The 15,000-nt window shown below is 39.5% G+C and overlaps 1 protein-coding gene across 3 annotated transcripts in view; it reads left to right on the top strand.

Moving 5' to 3' along the window:
* Nucleotides 1-15,000, top strand: part of LOC137991905 (solute carrier family 12 member 4-like) — a 26,628-nt gene that overhangs the window by 8,045 nt on the left and 3,583 nt on the right. For 2 of the 3 annotated variants that reach the window (XM_068836934.1, XM_068836931.1), the window contains exons 11-23: nt 122-179; nt 411-533; nt 1,290-1,463; nt 2,590-2,688; nt 4,181-4,300; nt 5,502-5,606; nt 6,573-6,661; nt 7,266-7,345; nt 8,573-8,661; nt 8,766-8,863; nt 9,371-9,577; nt 9,780-9,871; nt 13,306-13,781. In XM_068836934.1, coding sequence (XP_068693035.1) covers nt 122-179; nt 411-533; nt 1,290-1,463; nt 2,590-2,688; nt 4,181-4,300; nt 5,502-5,606; nt 6,573-6,661; nt 7,266-7,345; nt 8,573-8,661; nt 8,766-8,863; nt 9,371-9,577; nt 9,780-9,871; nt 13,306-13,781 — 1,810 coding nt within the window. The remainder of the gene's footprint in view (nt 1-121; nt 180-410; nt 534-1,289; nt 1,464-2,589; nt 2,689-4,180; nt 4,301-5,501; nt 5,607-6,572; nt 6,662-7,265; nt 7,346-8,572; nt 8,662-8,765; nt 8,864-9,370; nt 9,578-9,779; nt 9,872-13,305; nt 13,782-15,000) is intronic. The other variant, XM_068836939.1, reaches the window with a different exon arrangement.

Genomic DNA, 15,000 nt, shown 5'->3' with positions numbered 1-15,000 from the left:
CTGCTTAAAATTGAGAAAAAGAGACATTAAGAGACAATTTCTCAATTTCTCAGTTTTAACCATGTGAAAGTGGATAAAGTGAGCAAAGAGTTTTGTTTGACACACCTTAACATCTCTTCAGACTTGACATCAGTGTTGCTGTTTGGAGCTACAGTGCATGGAGACCTTTTAAGAGACAAGTAGGAATTGCTGTGTACACATGCATTTAATCCTCTTGAAAATAGTTAACCCATTGACTCCGGAACCACACGCCGCCCAGTAAAAATTTCTGGTGTTAACGTTAATAAAAACCAATCAAGTTTCACTCTTAGTAGTCAATGGGTTAAATAGCTTAATCATTCTTACCCTCTCAATACTTAACTTATAAAAGTACCAATTATTTGTGTAATTGCTTTAAATTTGCTTTTTAGATTTGGCCGCAGTATTGGCAGCGTTCTCGTTGTTGCAGAAATTGCTTGGCCTCCAACAAAATGGGTGATTCTCATTGGCTCTCTCCTATCAACTGTTGGAGCAGGGATGCAGAGTTTAACTGGGTGAGTCGATCAGGCATCAATCAGTTTTTAATTAATGGATCAGGTTTCAGAAGAGCTAACCTTGATTTTATCTTGCCACAATATTGAATAAAATGTCATTCATGAACATTGTGTATGAAACATGATATAAAAATAGTATCTCGTTTCTTTGTACTGACCCATAAATGACAAAACTATGTCCGAGTGGTCCAGCAAAAGCGAAGGTTGCAGATGACTCCTAATGTTGCTTCAGTTGTCAAAATCCAAAACTGCTCCCTGCTCCTGGAATATTGCAGGGGTTTCAGAATTCAACTTAATTGTCTTTGTGCTTATGAAACCAAAATGTACACCTATCCTGAGCATATTCTTACTTATATAATTATAATATACATATTCTTACGATGCGCTACATCGATCTTCCAAAGTATGTGGCTTTTCTTTAACAGTTACCTGTAATATCTCAGAATAATCATTTTTAAAACACTTTGCTCTCTTATATGTATGAGGCGTTTGTTTGTTTAATTCTTGTCTGTAAGTGTCTTTTTGTTTACTTTGTTGTGAGAGCCAGTAAAAATGGTGCAGTGTAAGTGGCCTGCCTAGAATAGCAATGTTAACTGCGGGCTGCTACCATGCTCTTGTTTGTGTTATTTTGTTTGTAAATAAAGTAAACTGAACTAATTATTCTTTAGACTACTTGTAGCATGTCTTTCAGCTTTTCTTTACTGTTCATTTTTACCTCGGTCATCACCATCTCCCTAATTTATTTCCCCTTTGCAGGGCTCCACGTTTGCTGCAGGCCATAGCAAGAGACAATCTGATTCCATTTCTGAACATCTTTAGTTATGGATCAAAGACTGGAGAGCCCACCTATGCCTTGATGCTTACTGCATGCATTGCGGAGATTGGCATCCTGATTGCTAATTTAGATGCAGTTGCACCTATTATCACCATGTAAGCTGCAATAGAATAGTTTTTTTGTCATGTTTTTTAGAACATCCCTTCTTAACCAAGTGGGGTCATCATTGAGAGATTCCAAGGGAGAATATTCAAGGATCAATAGTATTTTTAAAGGAAAGTGTTGAAGTGATGCTAATTAAATGTTGTATGCATAATGACCATACAGCTTGAAGCTAATAAATAAATCACTTTCCACCAATGCGATTGTGTCCTTGGTTGGATTTCCCAACTCTGTGTCATATGTTGGATGAGTTACTGGCTGATCTCCTCTCTTAGCTGTGCAGTCCGGTTCCACCCTCTCCTTATGAAACAGTGATAGATTTTTTATGGCGTTTGATGAGATTTGCTTTTCTTATGGATCCATTAATGATAAGTGCTCAACCAATTTATCCATTTCATTGAATAACTTTTTTTCGTTATCTATATTGTTCTAGGGGCTCCTAATATCCTTAAGGGTCTGTAAATCTCTTGTCAAATTATATCTTTTTGTAAAAAAAAAAAACCAATTTCTGAAGGTATAATTGTGAAGACACGTATAAAGACATTGCTTCAGTCATTTGTCTTGTTTTAATTTGTGGAGGAAGACTAGCTTAAAGGGAACCTCCGCTCTGACTACCAAACAAGTTTAAACCGAAGGAAATTATGTTGACAAACAAATTTGTCCGAAATTTGTTTTTAAAACAATGTTTACTATCAAGAAAAGTGAATTTTAAAATCGCTTATTTTCACTTTCAAATTTCGTGGACGCCGCCATCTTGAATAATTGTGACGTGTTAGGGTTGCCCTATTGTTCTGACACAAAGAGTTTTTGTCTAATAACAATAGGGCAACCGTAACACGTGACAATTATTCAAGATGGCGGCGCCCGCGAAACTTGAAAACAAAAATAAACGATTCTAAAACTTATTTATTTCGGATACAAAGACTTTCTTTGAAAATACTTTAGACTGACTTGACTGTAACGGTTATTTCCTGTGATTTAAAGTTATTTTTTTTGTTGAAGTGGAGGTTCCCTTTAAGTTACCCTTGGTGTTATCCTTCAGACCTGACAAAGCACATACTTTTGTATTTTTGTGCAACAGTCTAGTGATTCTGATGCTTACATTATATTGGTGAACAGGTTCTTCTTGATGTGCTACGGATTTGTAAACTTGGCGTGTGTGTTACAGTCTCTACTTAGAACACCCAACTGGAGACCGAGATTTAAATACTATCACTGGTATGGTTACTATGATTGGATTACTTCTGTAAGATCTAGTATCCTGTGCTCCTTTGACACCAGATAGGCGGGCCAGCCCTTCGTTTTTAGATTCTTCGATTCGCTCTAGATCTGACCAAGGGCAAACGCTCGAAACGTCAGCTTTTAGAATCTCTGTACGGTGGTCAATTTACATTATCAACTCCGTTGATAAAACCACATTTTTGTAGACTTCCGTTTTTAGGCCCCGTCCTCACTCTCCGAAAATTTTTGTATTTTTTTGTGCGTCCACACGTATCCTGCGAATTCGGTAGTCAGGGTATCCGGAATTTTCCGAATACGGTTTCCAGAGTGGAGATTTTTGAATTCGCTGCGAATTCTGATACGTGTCAGCAATCTGCCGTATCCGCAAATTTTGGAGTACGCTGACGTAACACTATTGGATCCAGTCTTTCCCAGGTGGGGTACATCAACATGGCGTATCGACCTTGGACCTTAAAGGACTTTCACGTGTAACTCGCTAACAAAACAGAAAATGGCGCCAACGTACGATTTTGCACCAAGACTTTGTCAAAAGCACAGGGCATTAGAGTGTAATCGGATACGTGTGAACAGTGAAAACGATTGGAATACGCTACGTGGGGACGCGGATATTTTTGAATCCGAAAAAAAAAGCGGATCCAAAAATTTCTGGATACGTGTCAGGGGCACCCAACGAGATTATAGTTCAAAACCACTTAAACATAGCATTGTTAAACGTATTTAGGTATTTAAACGGTAGATATAGGCATATTTTTATCCCCTAAAATTTTTTATGTGTTCGGATTTCCTAGCTGAAAGTCTAGTGAGCCGAAAACTATAGGGATCAAAGTTTACCTTTTCGAAAATTTCAACCAGAAAAAACGCTCTTGAAAATTCTAGGTGACCTATTTAGGGTGAAAATTCGTTCAAAGTGGGTAATTATACCATTTTTTCAGATGTTCGAAAATCCTAGGAGAGGCAGGCAAGCAAGAAATTTTAGAACAAATGTTCCGAAAATTCTAGATCTCAAATCGTCTTCCGAACAGATATTTTCCGAAAATTGACTTTGGGTGCCCCTGACGTGTGGACGACGCCTTAGATTGTTATGATCTAACGCTGATACGGATTAATGCGTGAGATGATGTCTATCTACTCTTTGCTCACTTCGGCTTGATAAAATACAGAATCAAATTAAAGCAAAAAGGTGCTACCCTGCATTTGAAGCTCTTCGACAGTGGTCACACTCTCATTTGAAGTGCCTTTTTCCTTCTCCTTGATGATGTCAGGGTATGGGCTGATCTTTTTTCGAACTGGTGCCAAGTAGTCTAATTTCATATTGGGAAAACTTGGTTTTGGTCCGTCTGAAAAGTCAGCTGGAAAACATTTGAAAATAAAGTAATAGTAAAATTTGAGAATGATTGGCATTAACAGTGCAACTTAAAAAATTTAATTTAAATTTACCTTACTTGCTTTCATTTTGTCTTATCAACAGGCTGACCTCATTCCTAGGCATGTGTCTCTGCTTGGTATTGATGTTTATTTCAAGTTGGTATTATACATTAGTTGCTATGACTGTAGCTGCTGCTATTTACAAATACATAGAATTTCAAGGGTGAGATAACTTTCTTTATTTGCCCAAATATTTTTTTTTACTTCTTTGTTTGCCATCATGCATGAAAACCGGGATCCGGTTTAGCTCAGCGGGTAGAACATTGGACTATTGTCGCGCGCGAGGTCATGGGATCAACACTGGTCACTGTGGTCGAACCAACACTCATGGTCTTTAAATATATGAAGATGAATTGCTGTCTTTGTAATCCCATCTGCAGTTGGTTAAGGTCCTAACTCCTCTCTGATAAAGACTTTTCACCTCACAACCCCTTCATAAGATTCTGTGTGACGTTAATGAACCAACACACTGTTCGCAAGGTACTGTGCTTTCGGCGTGGTCTGTTCTATTCCACTCAGCCAATGGCGCTTGGTTTGTTTATGGTTTATTAGGCCACGTTAATAAAAGCAACAACAAGTGAATGAAGTTTCTGACTGCCATTTCGTGGAAAGACCATGAAACTCCATACAGTCAGATACAGCAATTCTTCATCAAGTGAAAGCCATGAGCGTGACAGTCATAAGCAACTTTCTTTTCTTTTTGGTCCTTTTGATCAAATGGAAGCCAAATATCGAGAAACAGATAACTATTGCTCAGCCTACTTGCAGCTGCACCCTCCCCATGAAGGTTGCGTAGCTGGCGGGATATTTTATCGCAGGATTATTTAAACAACTCGCAAATACGATGGTTTTGGCCGCGAGTGGGCTAGGAGTGAAATCGCAGTCGCGGCCAAAACAACGAAGCAACTATCGCTTTACTCACGCGTGTTTACATAATCATACAATAATAACATCCCGCCAGCTACGCAGGCTAGGCACAACTTCCCAGTTCTTCTTCAGGAGAAGGGCATGGCTACCTGTAGGCAAAGCAGTAAGCTACGAACTTTGGACTATTGCTGTTTGTTGGCACTCGAGTCTAATTTTACGAGAACTCGTATTTTTTGGCCAGAATTTTATGACTTTGTATAACGGCCCCCTTAGTTACTTCAAGGACCTCTTTACCTTGTGAGTTTTCTTTTCCCATTTTAGACCACGTGATGTTACTCTAGCGGAACAGTTTCTTTCAATTGTCGTCTTATGCACGTGCATATTTATGCATAACTTATGAGAAAAACAAATGGAAAATTCCCTTGGGAACATCACGTGGTTTGAAATGGGACAGCAAAACGTGCAAGCTAAAGAAGTCCATTCGTTACGCTTTTCAGAGCAAAGATTGAGTGGGGCGATGGATTCAGAGGGCTGGCACTGAGTGCAGCTCGATACAGCCTCCTGAGGTTGGAAGAAGGTCCACCACACACCAAGAACTGGAGGTAAGAATCAAAAGATGGTCATTCAGCGACAACTCTTCGTTGACATTTACATTTTCAAATGGTATAGACCCTATGCAAAAAATGGCTGCCTTTAAATTATTCTTTTATTCATATTCAAAATAGCCCAACTAACCTCTTTCGGGATAACAAAGTCTTTAGAATTTTCGTCTCAAAAACGAGGTTAGTTGGGCTATTTTGAATATGAAGAAAAGAATAATTTAAAGGCAGCCATTATTGCATAGGGTCTATGGAACAAAAAGAAAAACAAATAAGCCCGGAGGCGTAGAGAAACTTCAAGCTTTCAATTGCTGGGCATAAAAATGTAGCACCGAGCTTTGGATAAAGGCCTACTTCCAGCTGTGCTGCTAAAGCACTAAAGGTTGTATCTTTGGGTGTGGACAGTGTCTCCCTTACTTTACCCCCTCATCGGTCAGTGCTTCGTTGTCGAAGTATTTAAAGGGAAAGACCGTAGTCATAACTTGATGGTGGTCAGTGAGCTGCGAGAAGAACGAATAAAGCAACGATGCAGTGAATATTTGATGACTAGCACTAACATGTACTCAGAAAAATCCTGGTCGCAGATGAAATGTAAATGCATGAGGTGGATGCTCCAACCTTCCATCTACCGGGGACTATAGAGAGCAAGGGATTATCTTTGAATCGATGCAGTAATAGCTAAGTTCTTCTGGTCGTTGTGCCAATGACACCAACTGGCCTCGTTTTAAAGCAATATTTATTTTGTTCATTCTATTTAAGCTATTGGGTATAATAAGCGAAAAGGTAAGTGAAAGATTTACGGACCAGATAGGAAAGCCGAAGCGGAAGAAATGGTGAATTGCAGCTAAAAACCACGCATTAAGTTGACCAGCTGAGCTACTCCTACCCGTCAACTGAAAGGGTTTCCATTTTAGTCCATTTTTAATCGGAGAAGTAAATGGACAAGCTGATTTTATTATGTTCATTTAGACCACAGGTTCTGGTTCTTTGTTCACTGAAAAAGAATGTTGAGCCCGAATCCAAGCGGTTGTTGAGCCTAGTCAGTCAACTAAAGCATGGTGAGTAGCACCCTTCTTCCAATGAGCCATACGTTTCAGTGCCACCTTCCTGGATAAACTAAAGGGTTTAGTTTCTAAAGAAGCTGCGGTGCTGCGTCAGCGGAGAAGCGAAACACAGAAATGGGTTTATCAACAGAGTTGATACGGTAAATTGACCACTGTAAAGAAATTCGAAAGCTGACGTTTCGACCGTAATAGCCCTTCGTCAGAGCGAATTACCGAAGGGGCTAACGCACGAAAAGTCAGCTTTTCGAATTTCTTTACGGTGATGAAGTACGAGAGATTCAAATGAAATATTTGAATACTAACTCTCTCTTCCTTAAAGGCCCACCTTCAACCGACAGCCTTTCCGACCGTTTGTTTTTGTTATGAAAATTCGCATTGCTTATCGTAGCGATCTGATTGGAAGAATTTCATCTTTGGCTGGATTTTCACATATGAAAATTGTTTCCACGGCGCGCATTATCTGTAGGGGGAACGTGGGCCTTAAACGGCCTCGCCTGAGCATGAAAATAATATTTTTTGTTGTACAGAGTGCCCATTAGCTTATGATCACCTACTTCACAGAACCAACACCCTAATTGAACTTCCTTCTCTTTTGCAGGGCGTGGTCTTACGATAGTTGGGTCCATTTTGGAAGGGGATTTTAACGAACGAGCAGGCGATGTAGTCTTGGCAAAAGAGGTGAGAGACAATGAGAAGCAACCTGGTGTTGCTCTGCAAAGCGGTGCGACCGCTAAAGGTTTAACATGCCGCTAACAGCAAGGGCGCCAATTGTTAAATAATGGGTTTCATTAAGCTTCCTTTTTAAGTGGACATGTATTTCAAGTTTGTTTACACGTAATTTAAGATAAGGAAGCTTGAGCACGGGACGTTTTTGAGACGCGGACGGCAAACGGTAGTGAGGTGTTTTCCCTTTTAGCTCGTCTTCACACGACCACATCCATATTGCTCAGTATCTTGTCTGCATTAGAGGTGATTAGTTTTAAAACCCGGTTGACATGCAAAATGTTCACTTCCGGTTGCCGTCCGCGTCTGAAAAACGTCGCGTGCTTAAGCTCCCTAAGTAGGGAGTGTAAGGACGAGAAACGACGGAAACCGAAACTGATAGGCATTCGCATTCCAGGACAGTTGTGTCTCGCAGATTTTTAACTGTAATAATCGTCTCTCAGAGAGAAAAGATACGCTGAACCAAATGTGGTAGCGTCTAGAAAAGGTAAAAAGAAAAACAGCTCACTTCCGGTCGCCGTCCATAGCGGACTCCAAAATGTCTGGTGCTTAGCTCCCTAGTTTGAAAGTTAGAAAAGCTAATTAGCAAGAATCAACTAGAATGGACCTCTTTTGCTTGTACGTTTTGTTTTCCATTTCAGACCACGTGAATGATGTTACTCTAGGGAACAGTTTCTTTCAAATGTGGCCTTATACACGTGCACATGTATGCATAACGTAGGGAAAAACAAAAGGAAAATTCCCTTGGGAACATCACGTGGTCTGAAATGGGAAAACAAAACGTACAAGCTAAAGAGGTCCAATGGACGTTTACCCAGCGCTGTAGATATGAAAACAGTTTAGCCAGCGGTCACGGCGGGATTTCATTGAAGGGCATTAAAGATATCAAGTTCATAATTACTATCATCGAAACTACTTTGAGCAATCACAGCAGCAGACAAAGACAAGCAAATGAACTAATCAGAGATGAAACTAATTACAATTATCTAGGACTTGAAACGCGCAAAAGCTTGAGAATCACAGTTGGTTTTGCTTCCGATAGTTTAGAAAAACGCGGGCAGATTTCTTTGACCTATCATTGAACCAATGCAATCCGGCGCTATCCTCGTGTCCAGGGGTATCGTCTTAGAACAGGGTCGAACAGAGGTGTTTCCCAAAAACGCAAAACTCTTAATTTTACAGGTGCTGAAAGATTGTATGAAAGAGGAAAAAGTGAAAGGATTTCTGAAGGTTATCGTAGCATCCACAGCTACGGAAGGAATATCTTTTTTGTGAGTACGGGTTTTGTTTGTCAATAAACATAGCCGAAAAAAACGAAAAGCTCCTAAATCCCGCAAATGTAGAATGATCGTTTGTGTTCTTTCCTTTCTTGTAGAACGCAGAGTTCGGGTCTCGGTGGCCTAGAACCAAATACCGTTGTGATCACGTGGCCCAAAAATTGGCGGGAAAGACAGCAATGGAAGAGTTTTGTTCGTAAGTTTACAAGATGGAAATACTACTTCCATGTTGAGTTGTCTTCTAGATCCCTTTTTTCATCGTTTTGAAATCAATAGTCTTTAATTGGTTTAGTGGAGAAGTTAAAAAGATGAAACACATCGAACTGAATAAGTAACAACCTAGACTTCAGAAACTAGGAGGAATTTCAAAACCCATTGTGTTATTTTTGTGTATGATCGAAGTGTGGTTAGGTGAAAACGATACAAAAATATGTATGAAACTATTGGGCCGAGATGAAAACGGATAATTTTTGGTCCTGAAATTTACGTTTCCCCGAAACAACTTGACAGTATTATTTCCTTTCCCCTTCCCTGACATGCCCTTTGTCATGGACTCGGATGGCATGCTAGTCCAGTACAATTTAAACTACCTTTATTATATGGTAAATATATATTGTTCGTTAACGTAATTAAGTAGGTTAGAAATGAATGAATGAATGAAAGTAGGACCTGTTTGTCCTCTTGGATTCCTATTCTATTGTAGACACAATCCAGTGTGTATCGAAAGGTCAACAGGCGCTGCTTGTAGCTCGAAACATCGACTCTTTTCCCAGCAACACAGAGCGCTTAGATGGCAATGTGGACGTGTGGTGGATAGTCCACGACGGCGGTCTCATGATTCTGTTGTTATTCCTCCTCAAGCGACATAAAGTCTGGAGGAAATGCAATCTTAGAATATTCACAGTTGCACGTATCCTTGATTGATTTTGGTGATTAACTTCGTCGCCGGGGGCAGCACCTCCGTCGCCGTACGAACTAACTCTTTCTCTAGTTTATCGTATACCACTGTTTTTTCTTTCATGACTGTCATAAAGGCCATGCCTTTTAGAGTAACTGAAGGTATTAATAGCTTGCACGTTTTTGAGAGTTTTGCCTTGACCAAGAGAATACAGAATTGGAAGACAATAGCATTCAGATGAAGCAGGACTTGGAATCTTTCATGTATCAACTCAGGATCAAAGCGCAAGTTGAAGTCATTGAAATGGTTAGCACGAAAAATTGTCCGTTATTCTGCGCTTACGTACTTGATGGTTACCTTAATTTCTCTGTCGGGATCGTGATCAGGGGATTTTGTCATGTGCAATTTCGCAGTTACCGTCCGAGTCTGGTCAGTTATCAGATGTGGAATGGCTGTTATGGTCTGGGATCAAATATGGAAGGAAGTTGAAAGGGTGACGTGTGTTTTAGAAATAAAGAGAGCTCGATCATTGATTTTTTCGAATATATTGGGAAGTGATAAATCAGAGTACAGCTACGTGTGACTACAAAGGGCTATTAGATGGTACGATTCTTCTCATGCCCTCCGTAGGCAACTAGCAGTGTGTCTTCACGTTCGACCATTCATACGAGCACGTCTGTTGTATTACGGTTTGATTTACACGCCGCGATTTGTGGTGAAGAAGTGGCGTAAGCTTTTGGAATGCGAAAGTCGTAACAAAGATCGTACCGTGTAAATCGCCCCAAGTTTTCCATGCTAGGAAATTTTCTAGCTGCAATTTCTTAAACAGACCTCCCTCCAAGTCATTGTTATTTTGGTCAATCATAATATATATGAAGGTTGTTCACTGCCGAAAACAGCTAACTTATAGAACGTTCTGGAACTGAAGTAGGCTGATCGGTAAAAACCGAAGTCTAAGTTAGAATTCCTTTAAATAACCGTCCCTAAGACTCCAAATATTTTTCAAGTGCGCACAAACGTGATCAAAGCACTGAGCTTAAGGAGGCTCGAAATAGTTTCTCCTTTTTTCAAACAAATAAACATATTCCAAGGCTGTGCTCTAAGGAAAATTTCAGGGAGCCCTTCGGGCTCCCAAGCATTTCAGCTGGAGTGCCCAACCCTCCAAGTTGGTCGCCCGAATTAATTAATTATTTAATTAATTAATTATCTGAGATCAGCAACGCAGGAAGATCTTCATCCATCTCTCTCTCAACAAAACATTGCTGCTACTGGTCTGGTGATCGTCAAACTCGCTAGTGCAAGAAAAACCCGCAACCCGTCAAATTTTTCACGCCATACTTGAGAAAGACGAGAAAAGTGGCAAAAATTGCCACCTGAAGGGGCCAAAAACCATTGCTCCAACGCGTTACTAAAGTTCTTCTTTAATGTCAAATATCCTTAGTTTAAAGAGAACAGGCGATGCGGTGAACGTTGCGATAAACGGTGCGAAAGCAATAATCGATACGGTTGCTAGAGAAATAAACAAGGAAAATACAAGTTACTACAACAAAAGGACAAACCAAAAGGTATAAATTTTTTTTGAGCAAGTCATCTTGATTTGGACGAAAATCATTGCTACAGGACAGAACTTAAGTATTTTTTTTCTTATATTATCAGTAAAATGTTTTAATAGTGGAATGAGCTTTTTGTGGATTCAGTTGAAGCGCCAGTCACAGCGTTATTTGTTTACAGCACGGAATGGTTTGTCACGAACTAAGGACAACGCGGGACTGCTCTGTTTCTAAAACAACAACACAATGACATATCTTTCCTTTTTTCTTATTTCGTTATAATTTCATATACTGGGGAAAACAACCATAACCTAAATGTATTTTAGCCAAGCAGCCGCAGCCGCAAAAAATTGTAAAAATATTAAATTTGCATAAACTGCGATTCCCGGGTTCATACAAAAGTAAATTACACCGCATCGCCGGCCGCGCTTTACCGCTGTCAGAGCAGAAGTAACAACTCTTTTTTTAAACTATAACCAAGAAATGCCAAACTTTACGTTCCAAATTTAATACTATTTTTTTGAGAAAGAATCGAAATTCGTGCGGCCGCCTGCCGTCACGTGCAAAGTCACAGATTATGTTACATATGAAATCATGTGGAACAGCCTTTGAACCGACTGTTTCGTACGAAGAAAAAACATTTTCTGAGAGGTTTCGTAAACTGTAACCACCAACATATTAAAATTTTTAGCCGCCTTATCTGCTAGAAATACAATAAGCCAGAGTGCCCGGCCGGGCGACCGGGTAGTTTTTCTCACTCGCCCGAAACCAAATGTTAGTCGCCTCAGGCGACCGGGCGCCGTTAGAGCACAGCCTTGATATTCTGTCCTTAGATACAGTTAGGGCAATCATATCAAGACGAAATTTGGCCAGGGTATTAAGTACCTATCGTAGATTTCTCACATTATGTTTTCCTCCAAAATAATGTTTCCGTGGCAACGATATTAGGCATTTCTTTGAGCATTAAAATCAACATATGTTGTCCTTTTTGAAGAAACGGGACGGTGAAATTTTCCCATTCAGCGTTACCAGATAATGTTAGAAATACTCTCTAAAATATTTAAAATTCAACAAAATCTGTAGGTCAGTTTTTCAGAAAAATAAGTTTTTTTGAATTGTGACTCTAATTTTTTTTTTCACCTACAGAAGTTTTTTAAATTTTAAAGACAAACGGTTTAAATTAATCTAAGCTAACATGCAAAAAATGAAAAAAATTCACCTTCCAGAAGCAGAGATATAAACGAGTAAAGTTGCAAAATCAGGAAAAATTAGGGGGTTACAAGATCAGCATTTACGCATGCGTCACCCGCTCATTCGAGTCCGCGCGCGAGTGGAGCTACAGGTCTACACAAACGGATTTAAGCGACTATTAAACCGTTTAAGTAGAATTTTCGTAGTTTTCGTGAATAGGAGATGTCTATTTATATTCCATGTATATAGGAATTGGAGAAAGGTAAGCGAAATTAGCGGTATTTGTTTATTTCTGGTGACCCATTTGAATCATGAGCTGACGCAAACTACGAAAATTCTACTTAAACGGTGTAATAATTACTTAAATCTGTTTGTGTAGACCTGTAGCTCCACTCGCGCGCGGACTCGAATGAGCGGGTGACGCATGCGTAAATGCTGATCTTGTAACCCCCTAATTTTTCCTGATTTTGCAACTTTACTCGTTTATATCTCTGCTTCTGGACGGTGAATTTTTTTCCTTTTTGGCGTGTTAGCTTAGATTAATTTAAACCGTTTGTCTTTCAAATTTAAAAAAATTTTGTAGGTGAAAAAAATAATTAGAGACACAATTCAAAAAAACTTATTTTTCTAAAAAACTGACCTACAGATTTTGTTGAATTTTAAATATTTTAGAGAGTATTTCTAACATTATCTGGTAACGAATGGGAAAATTTCACCGTCCCGTTTCTTCAAAAAGGACCACATATGTTGATTTTAAGGCTCAAAGAAATGCCTAATATCGTTGCCATGGTAACATTATTTTGGAGGAAAACATAATGTGAGAAATCTACGATAGGTACTTAATACCCTGGCCAAATTTCGTCTTGATATGATTGCCCTAACTGTATCTAAGGACAGAATATGTTTATTTGTTTGAAAAAAGGAAACTATTTCGAGCCTCCTTAAGAGGTGAGTCACTAGTTAATTTCGTAGTACCGGTTCATTCTGTTATCGATTTAGATGGACCAAGATATCTCGGAATACACTTACGAGCGGACTCTGTTGATGGAGCAACGGCACCAAATGCTACGTGAAATGCAACTGTCCAGGAAAGAAAGCAAAAGGGAAATACAAGATGTGGTTGAACATTCCTACAGAAGGCGATCCCAGTCAACCTACTCCAATCACAAAACCAGCCCAAAACCCGAGCGCTCGGGGGATCCTCCCAACCAGGACGCGAACCCACCCGAGCACGATCCGACTACAACCGACAAATGTGCGGTCACTGAAAAGGAGACTGAGAGCGACCACAGTGAGGCAAATGCTGGGTACGTCGCATCACCTGAAAAAGATCTTGCAGTGCGGGGTGCCAAATGTGATAACCTTGCAGACAAACTATCAAACGCTCTTAAAGCAGCAGATGGGAATATTGGTACCAATTCCTATACAAGCAACGGAAAAAGCACCAATGGAAAAGAAAGCTTGAGAGGAACACCGTAAGTCTCTAACCTATGGCCTTTGTGGCGAATGGAATCTCCCGAGCGAATCGATGAAATATGACCATGCATGACCCATGATTTCCACGTTATTCGTACTTGAACGCAAAACAGACCAATTTCTCGTTTGTATATGTCACAGTTGTGGTTCAGTTTTATCCTTGGTTGAAATGATTTTGTTTTCCTCTGTCTCTAATGAGTTTGAAACAAAGGAAAATAACATTTAAACCAAGGATAAAATTGACTCTCATCATTTACAGGAGAAAAGCCATGCATGTTAGCGTTGACTAGACTGACATCACCCCAGTATGAAGTTGGGCAGCTTAAGGACGGTGCCTACTATTGTTATTGCGCATACGTTCTGCGCATCTCGAGACACTCGGATTTCCTATCGTTGATGCTTACCAATACAGGGATATTTTTGCGCGGTTTAAAACTATCCGGAGAAAGTAGATCTTAGTAAGTACTCTTGGTATTCAAAAAGAAAATTGAGGGTAACCATGCATTTTTGAGAGATAATTAAGCTTCAATTTGAGAAAGAACGCCATACATTCCTTTGTATTTTAAAGCTTTTACCAATATTATTGATGAATTATCTTTGAAAAATGCGTGGTTACCCCCAATTTTCGTTTTGGATTTCAATAACACTTGTTAAGATCTACAGTTCCTGCATAATCACACACCAGGGCAAAAATATGTTTAATTAGTAGGCACCGTCCTTAAATGAAGTTTACTTGATTTCTTAAACATGGATCGATTCTTAACTTGTAAGAATGGACTAAGGGTTTCAGCCATTCAATGAAAATCATTTTTCTTGGTGCAAACGTCTTGCGCACACATTTGAGTTTTGTCCCAAAAATTCAATTGGCTCATCTAGGAGAATCATGTGCATCTCGGCCACCAATTTACTTATCACTTCTTTGGTCCGGGTTTATATCTTATGGCATGAATGTACTCTCAAATGCCAGAATAGATCTTTCTCGTAACAAATGAAAAATTATTGCAAGAAAAGTACTTTATATCTTAAGGCCCCAAGAGAGTGTTAAGGAGCTCGTTAATAACGTAGTAGAGTATTTCCGGGTAATGTTCTTAGGGCAGTACATTTGAAAGAAACTTGCGTCTTCTACTTCCTCGGGGAATTCGTTTTGGATTCCTCCTTAGGGTTTTAAATTATTGGTACCAGATATAACCTAATATAATGCCAATTCCCCACATACCA

The sequence above is a fragment of the Montipora foliosa genome, chromosome 1, assembly GCF_036669935.1.
Source record: "Montipora foliosa isolate CH-2021 chromosome 1, ASM3666993v2, whole genome shotgun sequence".
NCBI classification, from domain to species: Eukaryota; Metazoa; Cnidaria; class Anthozoa; order Scleractinia; family Acroporidae; genus Montipora; species Montipora foliosa.
This window is presented reverse-complemented; position numbering and strand designations above follow the sequence as displayed.